At 41.4% G+C, this 22,846-nt stretch overlaps 1 protein-coding gene across 3 annotated transcripts in view; it reads right to left on the bottom strand.

Annotated features, from left to right (window-relative positions):
* The window catches only part of SEL1L2 (SEL1L2 adaptor subunit of ERAD E3 ligase), an 84,046-nt gene that overhangs the window by 8,174 nt on the left and 53,026 nt on the right, over nucleotides 1–22,846 (bottom strand). For 2 of the 3 annotated variants that reach the window (XM_040981193.1, XM_040981194.1), the window contains 4 exons: nucleotides 14,589–14,651; nucleotides 13,945–14,032; nucleotides 10,587–10,735; nucleotides 9,026–9,100 (listed from right to left, as the gene is read on the bottom strand). In XM_040981193.1, coding sequence (XP_040837127.1) covers nucleotides 9,026–9,100; nucleotides 10,587–10,735; nucleotides 13,945–14,032; nucleotides 14,589–14,651 — 375 coding nt within the window. Of the gene's footprint in view, nucleotides 1–3,574; nucleotides 3,748–9,025; nucleotides 9,101–9,207; nucleotides 9,374–10,586; nucleotides 10,736–13,944; nucleotides 14,033–14,588; nucleotides 14,652–22,846 lie in introns of all 3 variants that reach the window. The other variant, XM_040981192.1, reaches the window with a different exon arrangement.

The following is a 22,846-nucleotide window of genomic DNA, read 5'->3' as shown; positions in this document are numbered from 1 at the left end:
GAGTTACATTTTATCAGCAGTAATATGAAATAAATATAAAATAAAACAGTACTTCATGAGATAAATTATACATTAACTAAGATCATTGCTAACACCTGTAACAAATAAATCCCCAAATTTCAGTGGCCTACCCTGACCAAAGTTTATTTTACCTCAGTCAATATTCCAATGTGGGCATTTCTTGTTGGCAGTAAATGTTCTTTGTAACTGAGAGATCTAAGCTCCTTCCATCCTGTGGTTCTACAACCCCCTGGCCTCTCTGTGCCTTCAGATGCAGACAGTGAAAGAGGAAAGAGACTACAGGGAAGCTCTGGCTCCTTCTTAAGGTGTTTACTACAGAAAACACCCCCTTCACTTTTACTGCTCTGTTATCGTTGAGAACAAGTGACATGAACGCAAAGGAAGGTGCAAAACTCCAGGTCCTGATAAGCAGGTGCACCTTAGCATCAAGTGCTAACTAAGTAAAGCAAGAAGCCTTCACATCATTGGTGAATAAAGTTGTGTCTGCCACACACTTAAAGGGAAAAAACTAGAATTGGAGGCGTTGAGTAGCCTTCAAAACAAGCCCGGGTGAGCAGAAATTCAAACCTGAACTAGGTATAGGCAGTGAAATGGCCAGAAGGGGCTGCACAATAGGTTTGGCTCATGGTTTAAATTTCCGAAGTGCTTCTAATCAAATATAATTTGATAAGGAGTTACATAGCAACATATAAGCTGTGTGATTATATTTCTAAAGTAGTCCAAATCCTTTCCCAGTTCCTCACCAGGTATTGTTTCGTGTTCCCAGAACGATGCAAGGAGTCAGTTTTAAGTTAAAAAGTTCACTGAGCTGAGATGTTTCTCTGTGAAGCTATCAGCATAACTCATCCTAGTAACAACTGTACCACCTAGTAACAGCTTCCTTTCTGAATACAGATGAGAACGATGACCCATATTTTCCCATTAATTTATTAAGAGCTGATTTACACCTTACTTTCTTCCCCACAAGTCTTAAATGCACAACTACAATGTATCACTCCATATCACTTTCTTTGATTACCAAAGAAATGGAAGTGATATTACACTCATCTTTCTCCTTGATTTGCCTCAGGATTAACTAATAAAGAGGATAATGAAGTGTCTTGTTGAAGGAATGTTTAATTATTTCATGACAAATACTAGGATGGCCTATTCTAACTTCTCTGTTTTCAATGAAACAAGTTTTGGGATTTTAATTATCTGGATCTTCAGTTTAAGAATTAGAAACAGTGATATGTTGTTAATTTGCTATGAGGTGGCAAGCTTAGCAAACTTTGCCTCAGACACTCAGTTGTCATTTTCCAAGTGTTAAATAGAGGAATTAACAAAGACCGAGAGCAACAACCCCTTATTAAGGAAATCTAAGGCACTTATATCTAGATCTGAAGAGCATTTTTAAGTGTATAGAATTCCTGTACTTGCAAAAAATTATGTACTTGCAACTGAGACTGATTCAAATGAAATATCTATGATTAAACAGGAACCATGCCAAAAAAGAATAGAAACAATGACCAGAGCTTTTTTCTGAATGTATACAATGGATGCATCAATGATTGCTATGTGGCATAGTGAACAAAATGCCTGGGAGACAAACAAGTGGTGACCCCAAGCAGGAGAACCCACCCTTGCGATGCAGGGGACAGGCAGTGTGTGCTTTTCTACAGTGATGGCCATGTGTCCTGAGAGGATGTCCCCCTTCCCCTCCTAGGGATCACTGCAATGAGGATGTCAGGGGCTGGAATCTTCAATCACATGGGAATAGGAGTACTAACTTGAATTTAGCACATGGGAAGGATTCGTTGTATCCTTCTCCATAGACAATCCCTTTATCCATGATCATGTTTTGCATGGGGAATGATGAATAAAAGCTTTAATCTTGTTGAAATCTTAATTAGCAGGTGCTCAAATTTCATTATTTAAACAGTCATTCAACACACTGGTAGACTACAAAGCCTTTCCACAAAGGGTCACTGGCTTTTATCTCCAAAGCCTGGGTCAGGGCACATATCATTTTTCTGTCAGTTTACTGATGTGGATGACAGAGGAATAATGGGGTAGCTAAAGTAACATACAAAGAACCATCTAATTTGGCTGTACTGTCCACTCCCATTCCTCCCAGATTTTACAAGCATGTGTAGTCCACATCTGTTAAGCATGGTGTGAACATGGTGGGAATGAGGACAAAGAGCAGCCAACAGGTAGGCTGCAAGAGACAGTGGGACAGCAGGGTCTTGCCTCACTGGATAATTAGTACCTGAATAATAAGCTATTGGCTGCAATGTGTGCCATAACCAGCTTTCACTAATTCTGAATTAGGAGCACAACTGGAAGAAAGAAGAGAGCGCATAAAAAGGTAGTAGTCCCCACATTATTTGAGTCTAGGAATGCAGCCAGGAATGCAAATCTTGAAACACTAAAAATGACTCAAGCAGAGCCTGCTCTCCCTCTATCAGCCTCCCTCCCTCGAGAGAAAGAAATAGAGGAAAGAGAGAAAGAGAGAGACAGAGAAGGAGGGAAGGAAGACAGACAAGCATGAGGTCAGACAGGCCAGGGTAGAAATGTGAGTTCCACCGTGGGTGAACTCTGCAAACTGGACACAGTAACATGGTCTCTCTGCACTGGGGTTTCCTCACTGTGATTTTGTGACATATACACTAAGAACAGTTACAGAATCTATTTTATCACCTCAACTAACATCTGGTTGTTGTTATCATAGTTGATATTTGATATACTTTTCTCATCTAGTCTGATCCCAATGCTATCTCTTATGTGATTATACTCAGGTGTCTAAGGATTTGCCCAATACCACCTAATAGCACTTTCCATAAAGAATATGTCCCATTTTTTTTTCAAGTCAAGCACAATCCTGGTAGAAAACAGATTCATTCCCTTGCATCTTTCTAGAGTTCCCAACACAGTGTCATGCATACGGTGTGGATGGTTCATAAGACATTTCTTCATTAATGCTCAGTATCCATTGCCTCCGTGCTACTAAGAGCTCACATATGAGTACATGAAAACTTTAAAGGAAAAGAGGCCTGGAGGTGGGGCCCACTGGGAAAAGCATGTGCTAGAAAAAGTTGAAACTTATGAACCAAACTAGATTAGACTACAAGCCTTCTACTTATTAAGTATATTACAGGCATAAATGAAGTAGATAACATCTTCTTTTCAGGGCTCATATCAGCGTAAGTGATATAGGTTTGGTTAAGTAATATGTGTTGGGACATTGACAGTTGCTAAGCCTTTTCCTTCTTTCTTTTTCAAGGGTGAGGAATATCCAGCCCTTTGGGCCACTTAAGATCCATGAAATTATTTGATCTGACCCAACCAAGACAACTACGGGTGGAACTTGAAATTCAACAAGTCTGTATCAGGCTAAGTTTTCAGTTGATAATCTTGCCATGCGTTGTGAAAGATTTTATAAATCTCCAAGGGACCCTTGTCAGGAAAAATGTTCCTCACACCTGCTAGGTCTATGTTGATGACATCATTGAAATTCAAAACACACATTTGTCCTTCCCACATGCAGGCGAAGCATTACCAATATAATTACCTTTGTGATACCCAAGCCATGTTCATACATATAGGCCAGGTTGAACATGGCTTGTGCACTGTGGTACTTGTCAGCTGCAATGCTGTAATGTGTGGCTGCTGTTTGATAGTCTTGCTTGGTCCCATAGCCATAGTAATGATAATCGCCAATTTTTATTCTAGCAAATGCATTACCTGATGGAGATATTAGAAACAAGAGTCATAGCTCAAATGATTCATATTAGTTTCCAGTAAATCAATCTAGTGATCTTTAAAAATTCATGTATGTGTGTGTATAGGAAAAAAAAATCCTAGCATCAGGATTGGATACTCTCTTGTGCACAAAATACACAAATGATAGCTAGCTCTCTCTATTGTGGAATAACACCCATGATATAATACATATATTCTTCACAAAAACCTGGGCATTTTACCTTTTAAATCCACTTTTGAAGGTAAGTCAAGTCTTGCAAAGCAGGACCCTATTGCTGCCATTCTTAGATTTTATTTCTGAAGCTCTACTCTTAAGAATCACCAGTTTCTCTCTCTTTGCCATATCAAGCTGCCCTTCAGGTATTCAAACATGTTCTGGTACCTTCTACTTTTCGTCATCTCTCAGTATCTCCTAATCACTGCCCAATTTTTCCATTTCCTTTCACATTCAACCTTCTCAAAATATGTTCTATACTTACCATCTCTAAAGCTTCCCACATGGTCTTCAATGCACTTTCCCTTGGCCTGTCAGCTCCTTTGAACCTGTCTTCAAGGTGGCTGACAACCTGTATTCACCACATACCTGGGCTACTTCTTTCTCTGTCTCTTTATCTGTCTCGATGTCTGAGCAGCGCTTGAATTTTTTTTTTAAGATTTATTTATTTTTATTGTAAGGCGGATATATGTAGAGGAGGAGAGACAGAGAGAAAGATCTTCTGTCCACTGATTCACTCCCCAAGTGGCCTAGTGAGAACCCAGAACTGAGTCAATCCAAAGCCAGGAGCCAGGAGCTCTTCCAGGTCTCCCACACAGGTGCAGGGTCCCAAGGCTTTGGGCCATGCTCAACTGCTTTCCCAGGCCACAAGCAAGGAGCTGGATGGGAAGCGGGGCCACCAGGATTAGAACTGGTGAAAATATGGGACCCAGGGCATGCAAGGCAAGGACTTTTAACCACTACGCACGCTATCACAATGGGCTCAGCACTGGAGTTTTTAGACCCCTATGCCCCAGCATGTTCCTTTCTAGGCACCAACAGCATTGCATCCTCTTGATGTCTCTATTCCACAAGCTTCTGCTTTTTAAACTCTTGCCTTTCGCATCCCCACACAGTTACTATTTTTGTAAAAAATTTTTCTTAAATGTATTTATGTTTCTGTTCTAGTCAGTTTCTAAAGTTTGAAATGGTAAGGGTTTGTTCCTAACTCCTTTTCTCCCTTTTTTCTTCTATCTCTCTCCTCTAACTCAAGGAGAGAAAGAGAGAGAGAGAGAGAGAGAAACTTTTACCTGCTGGTTCATATCCCATATGGCTGGAAACAGCCACAGATGGCAGAAGTCAGGAACTACATGTGTATCTCCCAGACGGCTGATAGAAACCCAGAGAGCAAAGCCCTCATCTGCTGCCTTCCAGAATGCAGAGTAGCAAGAAACTGGATCAGAAGTGGTAAAGAGGGGTCAGAATTGTGGTGCAGTGGGCAAGGCTGCTGCATGTGATGCCAGTATCTCAGATGGGCTCTGGTCACATGCTAGACACTGTACTTCCAATCCAGCGCTCTGACAATAACCTGAGAAAAGTGTTTGGACCATGACTACCAAGTAGGAGGCTCAAAAGAAGTTCGTGGCTCTTGATTTGAGCTAGCCTTGTCCTGGCCTTTGTGACCATCTAGTGGGAGTTAGCCAGTTACTGTCTCTCACTGCACTCTGACTTTCAAATATGTAAATAAATCTTTAAAGAAAAAAAAAAAAGCAGTGGTGGAACTGAATCCCAGGCACTCTGATTTGGGCATCTTAAGTGGTGGTTACACAGCACAATGCCCACCACCTTAAGCTGTTCTATGTCTACTTCTATTTTTTAAAACATTAACTAATCTGTTTGAATGGGAGAGTTAGAAAGGAAGAGATAGAGAGGGGGGTTTTCCATCTACTGGAACACTTTTTAAAATGATTTATTCATTTTTACTTTCCAGATTTACAGAGAGAAGAAGAGACAAGGAGAATGCTGCTTCACTCCCCAAATGGCTGCAGAGGCCGAAGCTGAGCCAATCCGAAGCCAAGAGCTTCTTCTAGGTCTCCCACATGGGAGCAGGATCTCAAGGCTTTGGGCCATCCTCCATTATTTTTACAGTCTACAAGCAGGAAGTTGAATGGGAAGTGGAGCAGCTGGGACATGAACTGTTGCCCACATGGGATACCAGTGCTTGTCAGGTGAGAATTAGCTAGCTGAGCCATGGTGCTGGTCTAGTTTCCAAATGGCCATGACTGCCAGTGCAGGCTGAAGGTAGGAGCTGGGAGCTTCATTGGCAACTCTCATGTGGGTGGTAGGGACCCACATACTCGAGGTACTTTGCTGCTTTCCCACCTACATTAGTAGGAAGCTGAATTTGTGAGTGGAGCAGCTGGGACTTGAACTCTCACCCATATGGTGACACCACAGGCAGTAGCTGTAACTGTTAGGCCACAATGCTGACTCTGAATTTGAAGAATTTAATCCAAGGATTCTAAGGCAAAAGTAAACTTGGTATGTGGAATGTACAGCACAAATGCCAGGTGTTAGAGCAAAGTGAGGAAGTAACATACAATGAGATTAGTCAGAGACAGGAGACTTACTAGGCATGAGCCTCAGTTCAGATAGTCATTTTATTTCAAATTCAAAGTGAAGAATTCTGAGGTTCTTAATCACTGATACACTTCAGAAGCTAAATAAATATTTATGGAATTAGTGTATAGATATGTTAGCCAACTTGGGAAAATGCTTCCCATGATGTTGCCTAATCTAGAATCTTCCTTTCGAATAAGCATAAATATGTCAAGTAGGACAAAGTGAGGAGATGTTTTAAGAAATGAGATGTCAGTCCTTGAAGGCACTCAGAATGACTTCTAAGAGATTCTTGAGTCTGCATTTTCATTTACTCAGAGAATGTTGTTTGAAAAAAATGATAGAGCATTCATCAAGACCTTCCTCTCTACTGTGGCCAGTCTGTCTGCTAGCACAGTCTAGTGCTGGAAAAAAGAGGAAGTACTCAGTGAAGTATGCTCCAAGGTGTAGCCTTCAGTGATCCAGGACTCCTTTCAAATATTGTGCATTGCCTGAAGTCTTATGGGATTTATTTCTGCAGGTCCTGAAGTTCTTTTAATCTCCTGGAATCCCCTACTAAAATGCAGATACTTGTAACAGATGATACTAGGAGCCAACTTTAGCTCTTTTTGAGAGCTACATTCTAGCAGCATGCAATTCTGAAGCCGAGAAAGATATTAGTTGTTGGGATTTGCTTGCTGGATTCCTCTAAATGTGCAGGTAAGTCGGAAGAAGGTCTTAAAGGAAAGGGACCCAAGAGAGGATATGTGGAGTCCTGGTGAGAGCAGAGGCCCATCAGGGGCGAAGGAGAAAGCCCACTCCTTCCCTAATGTCCAAAGCTGCCTTCCTTAGCCTTAGTGTTCCTTCTGGGCCGCAGCTACGCGCCGAAAGCCCATCTCTGTGCACTTCGAAGCTTTACAAGCTCTTAAACTGGATGCTGGAGTATCTGAGAATGTGAAGTAGAGAAGTAGCCAGTCTTGAGAGCATTCAGTTCTGTCCTAATGAGGGCGACTGGCTGGGGGCATGTGGTGATCCAGAGAGGCTCCTGAGGGGATCAGTTTACAAGCAAGGGATTTGTACTTCACTTCACAGTCACAGGGTGGTGAATGACCCCTGGCCGTTCAGTACCCTCTTCTCTGCAGTGACTTCTAAAAAGAAGTATGACAGTGAATAATCAGAGAATTTCATGATTAGATTTGCTAATCCCAAGGAAGCCACTCAGCAGCCCTATCTTCAGGGAGACTTAGGCTTAACCTCTCTTGTAACACATAACCACTTTCAGTGGCCTTTTTTTTAATCCTGGGGAATTCTGTTTAATATTAATAGCCTCTCATCTTCTGTGTCTCTTTTCCTGGGTACAATTTCCACACCATTTCCTGGCTTGGAAATAAACCTGCTTTTGTTGCAGTTGAGCCAATTTTTCACGGCCCAGAGATTGCTGGCACCGTTTTCTCACCCCACGTAAGGTCTTTATTGCAGTTTAGAAAACACAGACCTCTCCAAAGGGGATTTCTCACTGAAATCATATTGATGGTTTGCTGCCACATTACCAGCTCTACTGGATCTGAGAAGGCACCACTGTGACTTTTTCCTCTGTTTCATATTAACATTAGCTGAGAATGATTTTTTTTATACTATTTCACTTTCTGGGAAAGGGGCTGATTTGGCCTTAATGTGAGTTGATTTTAAGAAAACTAATTGGAGATAACATTACTTTCTTATTCTAAGAGTTCCAAATGCCAAGTATGATAGCTTTGCCACATCTCTCTACTTTTAATAAATGTAATTGTAGGGGAAAAATAGAAAACATATAGAGTTATGCAGATATCACTTGCCATTGTTTTCCTCACTAATGGTGACTTAACATTCATCACATGTGAACCCCATTAGCAGGGAACTCCAAAAAAGGGAGAGGGTATTGTCATTGACGTTGTTTTGGTTTGATTCTTACATGCCAACATCTATATAAAAAAATCATAAAGTCTGTGGTAATCATCAATGTGATTTTTTAAAAAGACAAATCAAATGAGTCTTAGATATGTAAATAATTGTCCTATGGGATGAACACGTGGTGGTGGAGCTGGTTAAGCCAATGTCTGGGGTTGCCCACCTTCCATGGAAGAGTTCCCAAATAAAGTCACAGCTGTCTGTGCTTCTGCTCCAGCTCCTGGCTACTCACTCCAATGGGAGAACTGGGTTTGGAATTCTGGCTTCCTGGGTTTGGCCTGGCTTACCCGCTGGCTCCTGTGGGCATTTGGGGAGTGAACCAGCAAGCGGAAGAGCCCTTGGTCTCCTCCCTTATCTCTATCACTCTATCTTAATGAATTAATAAATAATTCTACCTGTTAACTAACTGAGATATAGGTCATATCTCAGATTACCTTAGTAAACAACTTATTAAGGCCAGAGTAAAGAAAACTAACTTCCTGAATAAACAAACAACTCTCCTGGGGCCATGGAGACAAAGCCACAGAAAAATTCCTACAGTTTGCTAAGACAGAGACCTTGAGATTAGTGAAGGAAATAAGCTTCTGGAAATAACCTCTACCATCAGTCTAGTTTGAAATGCCACCTGCTTAATATTCTGCATCTTTGTATCTATCTGCCCAGGAACATAGCTCGATCAAATCAGATGAATACTAGCGGACGGGTTCCAGGCATGTGTTTATTTTTGTCTAGGCACTATACCTTGAATAGCAGCTCGATTCCACAGGAGAAGTGCCATTGGATACATCTTCTCTTTTTCAAGAATTTTAGCCTTTTCTAAAAAAAGGAGACATTCCGTTAGGGAGGCTTAAAATGTCTCTGTAGTAAAATCATATATGCATATGTATGATTGGAGAATTGCAGAGAATTTTAGCTTATCTTACTAGATTCCAAAATGAATGCTGAATTGCTCTGAGCTACTTCGTACCCCATTTCTGCAAGCAGCGCATACTGAATGAGGGAAGAATCTATATCACCATCCTTATAGGCAAAGTAAGCCGTCAGGAATTTCTCAGCCCAGTGGCCTAGTTCACAGACACCTTTATAAAGCTGTGTGTGGGAAGAGAAATCAAGCAGATTAGTTAGCCAATACACTTCATCTCAGGCAAATGACATATGAAATCAATTTACAGCTCTTGCTGGCTAGTTGGGCAAGGATTTTAGGTCTAAAGTATAGCTTTTGCAAATTATTTAGGGTGAGAAGTTAATTCTTTTCAGAGGCACAAAAACTGTAAATGCACATTGTGTGTGTGTGTGTGTGTGTGTGTGTGTGTGTGTGTGTGTGCGTGTGTGTTAAGTGAAACGTCCTCAGGCTTAGTTTAAATGTGCATGATAAGCATGCTTGGGATGGGGGCTAACTGGCAGAACAAAAATGTATTGACTTACACTTTCTGTATTTTTTTTTTTTTAAAGCTCTTTCTGGGCACTGCTGCTCTGAGAGGGCAAGTTACAAGGCTGCAGCTGATGTGAAAGGAGAAAATGAAGGGAAGACAGTGCCTGAGGGTGGAGGTGATATAACTGCAAGGGAGGTGTGCAGAGTTCTATGGGGACAAATGTCAACTGAGCTGAATAGCCCTTATGTAACCAAAAGAGCTTAGCCATACATAATTCATTAGGAAGTTGGCGAAGGAGCAAATCTAAAGATAGATTATTAGCTGGCAGCTTTTGAAATGAGTTTTAGAGGGACCAGATTGCAACACCGAGATATTTATACTGGTGTGGCGGATATGTTTAATAAATCAATGAAGGGCATTAAGGTCCTAAAAGCATTCTTTTGAACATACATCACTGGCAGATGCGGAAAGAATGCACTTCTTCCATTTTCATTCAAATCATCAAAAACATGAGGACTGTGCTTTCTCAGAAATATGGGCTACCTTTTCTAAGCTACAGCAAGCCTTTCCGTTCCCAAGTAGCATCTCCCAGTTGCACTAAAAGTGCCAGTTTGCCCTGGTGATTTGATTGAAAGCTAAAGCAGAGCCTCTTAACTGAATTCAGTGGCAAGCTCTGGATTTGATGAAAGTCAAATATGGGGCGCGTGTGGTGGGGTGGCCAAGGAAGGAGGATGGGGTCATTTCCTTCTCCTTTTCCTGGAGTTAATCACTCGTTTATCCTTCCTGGCACATGTCAACATTCCCCAGTGTTGCAAACTGGAAGAAAAGGGACAATACCTATAAAATCAGTGACACTAACGCTGCAAAGATACTGTTACCTCCGCTGTGCCACAAATGAAAAGCGTCTTTAAAGACAGCCCAGTATTTACCTCCACAGCTGTTCTGCATGATCTTAACACGCCGGTTCCTGTAGCATACATCTCAGCCAGATAATAAATGGCGAGGGGCTGCCCACTCTGGGATGCCAGGTAAAAATATTTGTAGGCGAGTTTATAGTCCTTCCACACTCCAGAGCCAGCTGGAAAGTAAGATGATTTTAAGCCACTCTTATTTACTTCGTATGTTTTAATCTACAGATAGGCCAATCATGGAGAATGCCTGCTAGCTTAACTAGAATGGGAAAACCTACCCCACAGCAAGATGCTCAAAATCCACTACTTGAAAAGGAAACGTTGCATTTGGTTGTAAGAAATAAGTCTACAATCTTTTATTTAAAAAGATTTATTTATTTACTTTAAAGTCAGAGTTATGGAGAGAGTGAGAAAGAAATCCTTGTATCGGCTGCTTCCCTTGACTGACTGCTACAGTGATCAGGGTTGAGGCAATCTGATACCAGGAGCCAGAGTATCATAAGGGGTCTCCCACCTGGGTGTCAGGGACCCAAGTGTGAGAGCTCTCTTAGGCTGCTTTTCTTAGGCCATAAGCAAGGGTGTGGATCAGAAGCAGACCACCTGAGACAGAAACCAGAATCCAGAGAGGATGCTAGTATTACAGGTGGCGACTTTACCCACTAAATCACAAGAGTGGCCCTGAATGTATAATCCTAGCTCTTTTAGAAAACTGAGAAGAAGTACTTTTTGGTCTCAGGAAAACAGGAGGCTAAATGAAGTTAAAAAATTAGTTAATTCTGGTGCCTGAAATTTGGAAAGTCATGTATATCTTTCTCATAATAAATATTTTCTACAATTAAAATTTTAAAAAATTGAAAGTGGGTTTGCCATTGTGGCATAGTAAATTAGCCTCTGGTTGTGGTGACAGCATCCAATATGGGTGCTGATTTATGTTCTAGATGCTCCACTTCTGACACAGCCTCCTGATTATGGCCTGGGGAAGCAGCAGAAGATATTTCAAGTTCTTGGGCCCCTGCACCCATGTGGGAGACTCAGAATAAGCTTCTGGTTCCTGACTTCAGATGAGCTCAGCTTCAGCAGCTATGGCCGTTTGGGAGTGAAACAGTGGGTGGAATAACTCTGTCTTTCAAATAAACATTTAAAAAGATAAATCTTTACAAAGAAATTGAGAGGCAGGGAAATAGAGAGAGGTTCCATGTATTAGTTCACTCCCCTAAAGGCCTAAATGATGTAGGATAGCTTAAGCCGAAGCCAGGGACAAATTCATGGTAGGTCTCCCATATGAGTACTGTAAGACCAGCTCCGTGAGCTATCACCGCTGCCTCCCAGAGTTTGTTTTGTCAGGAAACTGGAGTCAGGAACTAGAGGTGGATAGCAAACCTAGGTATTCTGGTATGGGACACAAGCAGCTTAACCCCTAGGCTACATGCATCTCCCATCACAATTGTTTGAAGTATGCTTGTCTCTCCTCAATATTACCTAACTACAGTAGACAAAACAGGGATTAAGCAGTGGTCTCCAAGGACCAAAAGCCATACTTCATGCTTCCCTTGCAAATGGGAAGACTAATTTATTTCCTCCAAGCTACAACTCTAACATATATAGTATGCAAATCCTAGCTCCAGGAAACCCAAATATGACCCAAATCATGATTGGAACAAAGAGAGGCATCAGAGCTGGGAGGGAAAAGCAGCCTCGTCCCAGGATCAGGGATTCTCATTCTGGCCCTGCCATTTGTGAGGGAGGCATGTCAGGCATGCCACTTCATCTGCAAAAGGAAGGCGCTTGCCCCAGATAATGCTTAAGCTCTTCTTCAGCTCTAACTTTTCACCGCCCTTTAGAGGCAGTGCCATTAACGAATGAGAAGAAAATTCTGGGAGGCACATTGCTTGAACTTGGATTGCACCTCCACTAACTGATCTTGGGTAAAATATGTGAGCTTAGTTTGCTCATCTATAAGCTGTGGGGACTCCTGCCCCTTCCCTTCAATGTGTTGAGGCCCAATTGAGTTATAAGACACAGACTTACTACATATTATCCACTGGTATTGCTCTTGTTTCTCTCCCCACTGCTTTTCTGCAACTGCCTTTGAAACAATTAGTTTTTTAAAAAATTGTCACCTTGCCTCTTGTGGCTGATTTTATCACCGTAATGACGTACTGGGCTGCTGCCCTGGCTCCAGCTCTGACATGAAAGACTCCGGAAAGTTCAGGTGTGTCCTGATACTTGTTTTGCCACTCCCTTTCTTGGTCACCACCGAGATGATTATAAACCTTCACAGGACCTCCTGTCCCAACCACCCTACATTTGCTCTCAGAAAGCAGCTTTGTGCCTACTTAACCATTGATGCGAGGCTCACACTACCTTCCCTCACTTGCCCTTCTTACCCATCCCTTCATATTTACTTGTGAGCCGTGCATTCCTCCCTTTCTGTGGTCTTCTATGGTGAGGGGTCTCACCTGGCTCAGGACTGTTAAAGCTTTCCCTTCTTGGACCTCATCAGGTTCTAACACTACCAACTTTCCCCAGAACTTTAATCTCTTTTCCTCAGTTACAGTTATGCTCGGGTCCTCTCACCATCTCCGAGTAAACTCTCATTTTGTTCCTTGTCTTGCTCTCTCCTTTACTTCCTCACCTTCAGTTCACACTCTAACCCACTATCATCTGGCTTCCACTCCAACCAGGGCAATGACCTCACTGACATTCTCCATTTTGCCAAGTTTCATGGATATCATACCTTTTTAAAAAAAAAAATCCTCTTTTAAGAAAACCAAACCAAACCAAATCAAAATAAGCCATCAAAAACTTGAGTTCCTCACCATGTTTCACAACAGGGTTTTCATTTGTTCGTTCTTTCTTGAAAGTTCTATTTCCTTTGATTCTCTTAAGATCATTTTTTTTCCTTTTCCTCTTGATACGTCTTTTCATTCTCCATGGTGACTGCTCTTCTTCCACTTCTCAAATATGATACAAAGCAGCACTAGATTGTCTGACCATGACACTGTTCCTTCCTCTCCTTCCCCTTTCTCTTTTCCCTTTGCAACCTCGGCTACTCTTACTAGCATCTACGTGTTGATGCCTTCCAAATCTTTCTGTTCAAGTTTGACCTTGTGAGTGTCATATTTGCTTCTGGGAATGTCCAATGAATGTCACAAGTAAAAAACAACCTTTGACAAGTCAGTTCCCCGATTTTGTACCTCCCTGTTCCCTCTAGTCAACTGGTGTTTTTTCTTTAGCTTCCAGATATTTCTTCAAATGTTGCTGCCTGTTTTTATCTAAAGCACTTAAAGCAACCTTTCAATTTTTGTTACAAGAGGAGCAGACTTAACAATATCAATGTTACTCTAAATAGAGCAGCCATATTTTTAGAACTTACAGTAGTACATGAAGCCTAATTGGAACTGTGCATTGGGCCACCCTTTCTCTGCAGCTTTCTGAAAGTATTTAAGTGCTTCAGCATAATTCTGCAAGATAATTACACTGTATTATTCAAAGTGCTGTGCATGATTCCATGGTAACAATTACCTTCCCTTCTCCTCTCACCCCCCAAAAAGGTATGTCATCAGTGCTCTGTGTGATTTAGGCTAATTAAAACAGAATCAAAATAATATATATAATATCTAATATAACATTAAATTCTGTTAGGAGATAATTATCTCATTTTCACTGCAAACTATTTCTTATTCTACATTGAAAGTAGGTTTTGGTACATTCTAAGGGAAGGTCATTCAAAAGACAAAGGTTAAACTAAGAAGAAAAAATTCTCTATCGTTGAAATCTTCAGGGGATAAATGATTTCCAGGGTTACTTAGAATCTATGACTCTAAGATATAATTAGCTTTGCTATTCCTATCATAAGGTTGTTCTATGTGGCTCTGGCAAAGATTTCACTGGATTATTTATTTTTGTAGTATCAGATATAATAGCTTAGCTAAGCAGGGAATCAAGATTAATTCCTTTAAACCGATGAATTTTACTCTACAGATTGCAAGAAACATGTAGAAAAGATATTTAACTTACCACAGGAACTCCTTTTCCATAAAAATAGAGAAGACCAAGCCCATGGAGACCAATTGCATTGCCCTAGAAAAGTTTTAAAAGTACAGATAAAGTTCCAGAAGAAATCAAAATAAAGAAAAAAAAAACATATTTCAAATGTACCTAGAAAGAGACTACTCAAAGCAATCGGCATGCTATTCTGACTCTCTCTCTTGCTTCTGCTTTCAGTCTGGAAGGGAGGAGAGGGACAGCAGAGTCCATTCTTTTCATTCTGTCATTCAACACTTATTTAGTACTTTATTGGTATGTGACTCCATACTAGGCACTGGGCAGAGGTAGAAGGCAAAAATAAAAAGATAAATAAGTTATGATCTTTGCTTTGGAGAGTTCACATGACAGAAATTCTCAACTTTCTTAAGTCATGGCAACTGCAGGAAGCCCTGAAGCAGAAATCAACGGGGAGTGCTCTGTTCACCTAGAGAAGGGACGCTCAAGTCCTCAGGGGAGTTTAGGAAGTGAGGCAGCTTGAGTGACATTTACATTGGTTTTTTGAAGATGTTTTCAGAGGGGAAGTCCACTCAGACGCTTGTTACCTACCTTGTTGAAAGGAGGTTGATATAAATTACCAAATAACGTTTTAGAGATTCTTGAATTCAATCCAGACACTGTAAATGGTTAAAGTTATGGTGGTATGTGCTTATTTATTCCAATTTGATTGCTTATAACATAACCAAGATTTTCTCATCTAGATGTTAAGGGTTAAATCATGGTCAATTGACAGGCAACCTAAAGATGTGACAATGCAAGGAGAGGAAGGGATGGATCCCTAATTCTTGAAGTCACTCTGTCCCAAAATAACATGATAGTTGCAATGAAGTATTAGGAGGTCCTTTTATTCCAGCAGGATAGGAAAGGAAGTGGGGATGGAAGGAGAGAAAATGAGAAGAGCTGATGTTGGAGTCACTCCTCAAAAAAAAAAAGAATCTGAGTAAAGAAGCTTACAGATTGTCCATGCAATGACTGAGGAGTCAGTGGCCATGTCCACATAATGATGTTCAGAATTTAGTGTTCTTTTCAAGATTTATTTATTTTTACTGGAAAGTCAGATTTATGGGGAGAAGACGAGACAGAGAGAAAGATCTTCAAACCATCAAGTAGCTGCAACAACTAGAGCTGAGCTGATCTGAAGCCAGGAGCCAGGAGCCTCCTCTCGGTCTCCCACGTGGGTGCATGTCCCAAGGCTTTGACATCCTCTACTGCTTTCCCAGGCCACAAGCAGGGGGCTGGAAGGGAAATGGAGCAGCCGGGATATGAACTGGTGCCCATACGGGATCCTGACACGTGCAAGGCAAGAACTTAGCCACTAGGCTACAGCGGCACCGGGCCCTTTAGTATTCTTTCATAAAGGACATTATGACAGGCTTGGAACACAAAGGTCCCAGATGACTACTGGTTGCTAAACCTGAAGAGCTTGGGAGCTGTTAATTTTTGCACCCAACTTCCTAGTGCTACTCTTTGCGGCTGATAAATCAGGGTTATTTGCCTGATTCTATGAGCCCTTCCTCCACTATTTCTTCTTTTTGTCTGCTCTGCCTTACCCTTCTAATCGAATGCTACTTGGGATAACTGTCTCGCCAAGCAACAATTTCATGTAAATTACAAGGGAGAGGAGCTGGGTACTAGCCTCAGTAATTTACACCACAATAGCAGCAGCTCTGAGGTGCTAGTCATTTATAAATAGGCTCCTAAAGCAGCATGTGGGCTTTCAGCAACTAAGAGTTGAAAATATTCTGATCTGAGTACATCTTTATTGCCCGTGTTGCAGTATGAAATTGTGGGACAACAAAATGCTTCCTGGTGTGCAGGAATAGAAAGTTTATCAAGGTCATTTGCCAACATTAGGCTGATGGCTATTAGGATGAGGACACTTTTTATGTAGTATAGCAGTTCAGAGTGCTACTAACTTTTATCAGCCTCAAAGAGTTTAGGAACAAAGGCAGAGACTTGCACAGCAGGAAGATATTGATAGGCATTCCTGAGTATCCATAGGGTTCTTGTAGGTAATAACGCCGGAGGATGCTTAAGTCCCTTATAAAATATATCATAGTATTTGCAGACACTCTAATGCAATTCTATGTACTTCATTCGATTAATTCTTTTATTTATTTGGGAGGGAGAGAGGAGAGAGAGGCAGATCTGCTGCTTTATTTGCCAAATACCAGGGCCAAAGTGGGAGCCAAAAATACAATCTGGGTGGCAGGAATCCAATTACTTAAGCCATCACCATTTCCTCTGCATTGGTAACAAGTGGCAGTCAGGAGCCAGAGCTGGGACTTGAACCCTGGTACCTTGATGTGGGATGTGTGTCAGAAGTGCTAGGTTAAATGCCTGTACCCCTCCTGTGCACTTGAAGTCAACTCTAGTTCTTTATAATACTTACTGCAATGCAAATGCTACGTAAATAGTGTTATACTGATTTTTTTTTTCCCATGGCAAAATGACACAGAGAAAAATCCAGACATGTTTACATGTTTCATAAATACAATTTTGTTTCTTTTAAGTTTCTCTTTTTAAAAAAAATATTTATTTTTATTGGAAACTTACAGAGACAAGGAGAAACATACCTGAGAGAACAATATATTGTAAATCATCCACTTCATTTAACAACTGCCAACAGGGCTTTCTGTGTGTTTAAGCCCACCTTAGCATGGGCACTGTCCACATGACGTACAGAATACCCTTACCTAACAGGTAACTTAAAGAGGGGCTGAAGTCTCACCTTAGGTGAGAGCTCACTGTGTGAACTGGCTGAATCCATAATTCTACCTACTATGTTGTCTTGAATATAATAAAAGTCTTTTCTGCTTTTGTTGGTTGTTTCCATACCTTCCAACCCTAAAAATCCTAAACCTAACATTTGGTGCTAGAACCTGAAAAGGTGATTTTGAGGTAGCTGTTTCATGGGGAAGCTCCACCTCCCCATTGTTTCTTTTTTATTTTATTTTATTTTTTAAGATTGATTTATTTATTGGAAAGTCAGATATACAGAGAGGAGGAGAGACAGAGAGGAAGATCTTCAGTCCGATGATTCACTCCCCAAGTGAGCACAACGGCTGATTCTATGCCGATCCATAGCCAGGATCCAGGAACTTCTTCCAGGTATCCCACATGGGTGCAGGGTCCCAAAGCTTTGGGCTGTCCTCGACTGCTTTCCCAGGCCACAAGCAGGGAGCTGGATGGGAAGTGGAGCTGCTGGGATTAGAACCGGTGCCCATATGGGATCCAAGGCGTTCAAGGTGAGGACTTTAGCTAGGCCACACCGCTGGCCTCCCATTGTTTCTTCAACAAATATTTCTGAGAGACCTTTTGGATCCACCTTATGTGCTTTTTGGCCCCTTACCAATTCTAGCTTGGTCAGGTCTCCCCTCTAGCTTGAGCAACTGTCCCTTTGTGCCTGGCCTGCCTTGTTCCCTTCTGGCCTGGGCCTGACCTCTCCAGAGATGCCCAGAAGAGACAATCTAATCCTTTTAGGGTACAGTGAGATATCTGATGATGCCTGCTTTTCTCTCTCGCCCTTGTTCTTGGCTCTGAGGCCCCATTTTCTTTCCACATAGAAGTTAACCTTATCCTGTATCTAGAAGAAAACATTTAATCAAAGGGATTTATCTTTTTCTGTTATTCAGTTTGGCCACAGTATAAGCTAGTTAATAATAGTCAATGGTCCAAAAATAGGATCTTTGAACTCCACATTCTCTGGGACAATTTCATCAATTGCAATTTGTAAATGGTCCAGGGTTTCTTATGTTTGAGCATTCTTCTATTTTTGTAACTGCCCTTGACTCTGTCGGTCTTGTACTACCTATCAGATTCTCCTTGTCAGGGAAGATTAAATTTCCAATCACTGAGTCTCTTGGGAAAAGATCAAATCTCTAACTTCTCAACCTTCAATGTTTGAGCCTGACTTTGATCCGACTCATCATGTTCCTCTGTCATCTCCTCCTCCTACCTCTGCCTTAGCTGACCAATCTTCCTCTCCTTCCAAACCTTCTCAGTACCCTTCCTTTTCCTGACACTCGTCTCCACCTATTGCAGCTGCTCCAGCTCTTCACCCCCCACCCACCCATCTTGGTCAGCCATGATGTGGATAGGATGGAAGTTATCCTTCATGTCCTTGACTCTCTCTTAGTTGGTGCCAATTAAAGATGTTGGGGCTCCTGCAGTGTGGATCCCACCCAAAACACCATGAAATTCCTATACCTCACCTACTATTAGGACTTCATCAATCAGAATGTTATACTGAACATTCTGGAAAAAAAGGGAGGGGGTTGTCTCCATTCTCAGTTCTTTACCAAGATGCCCACCTGTTCTGTCAGATGTGTCTTTCCATTTAAAATATGTAGCCTTGTTTACCCCAATTGAAATGAGTGGATTCTCTCTCCCCTTCTCTCTTTCCTTCTCTCAGACACTGTATGAAGAGGTGCCACTTCAATGGACGCCTTACCCCATTAAACTCTCTTACCTTGCTTACTGCTAGTCTCTGCTTCATAACTAAATTCTCCCTTGCACAAAGACAAACCTCTGTTTCAGCCATGTTCATTAATGTGTTTGACTGAGCCAGCCACAAGGAAACAAGCATGGTAGTTGAGTCCTGGTCAACTCACCTTGAGGAATGCTTCCCATCTAGCCTATTCCTGTCTACTTCATGTCTATCCTATTCTCTCTCTGGCTTTGTCTGCAGGCACCCAAAGTCCCTTTGCCTGCACTTCATGGAGACTGAGGATTGTATAATTCTCCTTTTCAACTAGCCACCCTGGTACCTCCCTGCTTTGTCTTTCATCCACATCTTTTTTTGATACACGCACAGTAGACACTTCTCTCTCCTCTCTCTCTCACCTCCCCTCCCACCACTTGCTATTCCTCCTTATTCAGTCTTAAAGATCAGGAGGGGATGCGCTGAGAGATGGAATGTCATGTCTGTTAGGCAGCAACCCCAAATCTTTGCTTATTTCCTACTTTTCTCTACCTCCTTTGCCACAATTAAAAAAGCAAAACAAAACAAAACAAAACAAAAAAACATAAAAACTGGGCATAAGAGAATAGTTTTCCAGTAGTATCTTTTTAGCATTAATGAGACCCCTAAAGGGTTATATTTTCCAATTTCTTCTCAAGATTTTTCTAGACTATCAAGAACAAACCACTTAACCTTTCTGACCCAGAGACTTCACATTTTCTTACTTGGGAAATTGAAATTGTAAGTTTCTCTGCCCACCTGTGTTTCTCTGTTCCCTTTGTTCCATGATTGGAGCCCAACATGTGGCTCATGAAACTCAGAGTTCTCTGATCACCACTGCCCTCCCATCACGATAAAAGATCTGTGAAACCCCGTTGTGCTTTCTCACAGGCTATAAACTGCCAGGTTGTGACTGTAATCATGTCTGTTTTAACTTTTTTGTCATTCACTGTGTGACTCCCTAGAAACATTTACAGTTAGATTAATGGGGCTTTGTCTTTTAATAAAACGTTTTTGGTATCATGTGTAAATATTCTGTGAGATTTTCCTGAGAAAATCCTATGGGGAGTTTCTGGAAAACACGGATGAAAATTATCTGGAGAACATGTGAGAGGTGCATGCATGTCTTTCTGACTGCACAGCCTTGAATGGCTAACAGGGGAGATGGGGGGCAGTAAATAGGCATTTGTGTCCTGATACCCATCAGCTGCCTTCCTCTGCTTAGAGACTCAGCCCTAAGCCCCGAGTATAAAAGCCATTGAAAAGCACCTTCTACAGGAGATAGTGGGCCAAACTACCACTTTCAGATTATAAATCTTCACAATACAAGACTTCAATCAGACAGAAGGGGAGATGGGAAGCTACACTGAGGACCCTAATAAAGAGCTGAACAGGTGGTGTAGGCTGACTGACATGATTGAGTTTACCTAGAAAGACATGTTTCTGCTTATGGGCACTACTCTAACTCACAGAAAAAGAAAGTGTCAAAGCACACCCAAGATCATGTCTAGTTCAGGCTGTCTCTAATTCCAACAAGAAGGCCTAATTCACTGCTGCTTTACATCATGATTTGCATTAAGGACACCCGACAAGGTCAGTTTAACCAGAAACAATACAAACACAATAACAGAATGGGCAGGGCCCACTCTGCCAAAACTGACCTGAGTGGTCAGCCTATGTTCACTGTTGGCACTGCAGTGAGGACTATGAATTTCCTTAGAGATACCACCTATATTGACCTCCTATTCATACTAGGCTCCCTCCCAGTTCACCCAGATAATGGGAGTCAGTGGGATGCCTACTGAAAAAGCTTCCCATCCATGATAATTCAAGATATAAAGAGGAGATCTTATTTTTTATGAGATCAACATTTTGTTTCCTCACTAACTGGCCCAAAACATGTATCCATGCCTTTCCAACAACCATCCGTCTCATGGCCCTACCAAGTGTTAACATAGGTCCCAATAACTATTTTGTATTTGTGGTTAGCTTTTATATTACATATCTACAGATGTAACTAAACCTACAAATATACATCATAAAAGAACTGTGACCCTAATAATTGTGCTAGGCAGGTTTAGCAACTGCTACTGTGTAGACACAAAGGTAGGAGGATTTGTGATATCTTTTCCTACTGCCAGACCTTTTTTATAGTTACACAAAAAGCTTAGACACCTATGTCAAAGGCTTCTTAGGGCTTAAGCCCAAGTTGACTCTTCATCAGTAGTCATCTTACAACAATAAATGATGTTTGTACCTGTTAACAACAAAAAAGGGAAGGTGTCTTTGTTCTTAGAGGAAGGATGTTGTTTCTACATCAACCAATCATGTCTCATCCTGGACACTGGCCACAAACTGCTGGATACGGCACCGAAAATTCCACAGTGGACACAGGGCCCTTGGAACAATTGTTTCAAAATTATCTTGGCTATCTGGATTTATGCATCTTTATATTCCCTTTGTAACAGGCTTTGTTTTGTTGTCTTTTCTCTTTTCTTATAGCTCTAAAAATATGACTCCATATATCCCAAACTAATAAACTGATTTATCCTTCAATGACCCAAAATTTCATTCGATTCCATGTCAACAACATCCTCCTACTATGAGATGTCTAATACCAGCCAGTACTTCCGTGATTTCAGGTCCAGCCATGGAGAAGACAGAAACAACTGCCCTAACTGCACTGCCACTTTCAGTAGGAAGCAGACATTGAACAGTCTTCATCCCCATTCTGTGGTTCTCCCTCCCCCAGGACCTTTTTCAAGCTTTCTTCATACACATATAATCTGTATGCTACATACATACACACACATATATATTTATATATTGAAATTATGGGTTTTTATAGGATCTGCTGGGGAATTGGGGCATAGACAGCTAACTTTAAAACTGATAGGACTGAGTGTAAGTAGATAATCCTAGACCTTGGTGTTATTTCACAGCCCAGTGTCCTCTTGGCTTAGCACCAACTTCTAGGATTGCCTATCCCAGGTTATACCAAACAGAAAGAATATCTTATAATATGCCAGACTCACAGTATATATTATAAATCATTGGCTTTACTTAGTAACTGCCAACAGGGTTTTCGGCATGATCAAGCTAGTGTATCATGGGTGATATGGCACTCACTCTGCCCATCCACATAACCTTTCTCCAACAAGTAGCAGAAAAAGGGCTGCCCTGAGGTCTGGTAAGCAGAATTCTCACGTCAGATCCCCCACCTAGTGAAATCTTACGCCCCTCTACCACTGTGTCCTATCTACAATGTCTTGTCTGTCTTGACTGGTGTACACTTTCTTAAATTAATTTTTAAAAATGATTGCATGGTTGATCAAGGTTGGAAAGATCAAGATTTAGACAAAATTGGGTGAACTCATTGTTTCCAATTTTGCTATTTCTTCTTGTTATTTCTGGGGGAAGGGGAGAGACGAAGGGGGAAGCCACACATGACTTTCCACACGTCCCAGTACCCAGGGATGAGGAACCGCCACCTTATATCAACCCAGAGTTTCAATGTGCATGTATTCTGAGGGTTCTACCCAAGTGGTTTGTATAGTTCTGGAATGCTGTCGATTTCACTCATCCAAGGATGATGTCACCTTCCCAATGTCAATTAGCTCCATTCACTGAGATATTTTTTGCTGTCATTGTTTGACTGGGGTATTTGTTCAGTTTATTCTGTTCTTCTTCTTCTACCACAACACCAAACAAGCTGCCATATTCTCCTTTTACAACAGGGCCTGTGTCCACTGCTCCTCCTTTATCACTA

Source organism: Ochotona curzoniae, unplaced genomic scaffold, assembly GCF_017591425.1.
Source record: "Ochotona curzoniae isolate NIBS_2020 unplaced genomic scaffold, NIBS_Ocur_1.0 contig_3520, whole genome shotgun sequence".
NCBI lineage: Eukaryota > Metazoa > Chordata > Mammalia > Lagomorpha > Ochotonidae > Ochotona > Ochotona curzoniae.
The sequence above is the reverse complement of the archived record's forward strand: the minus strand, read 5'-3'. Positions and strand labels throughout refer to the sequence as shown.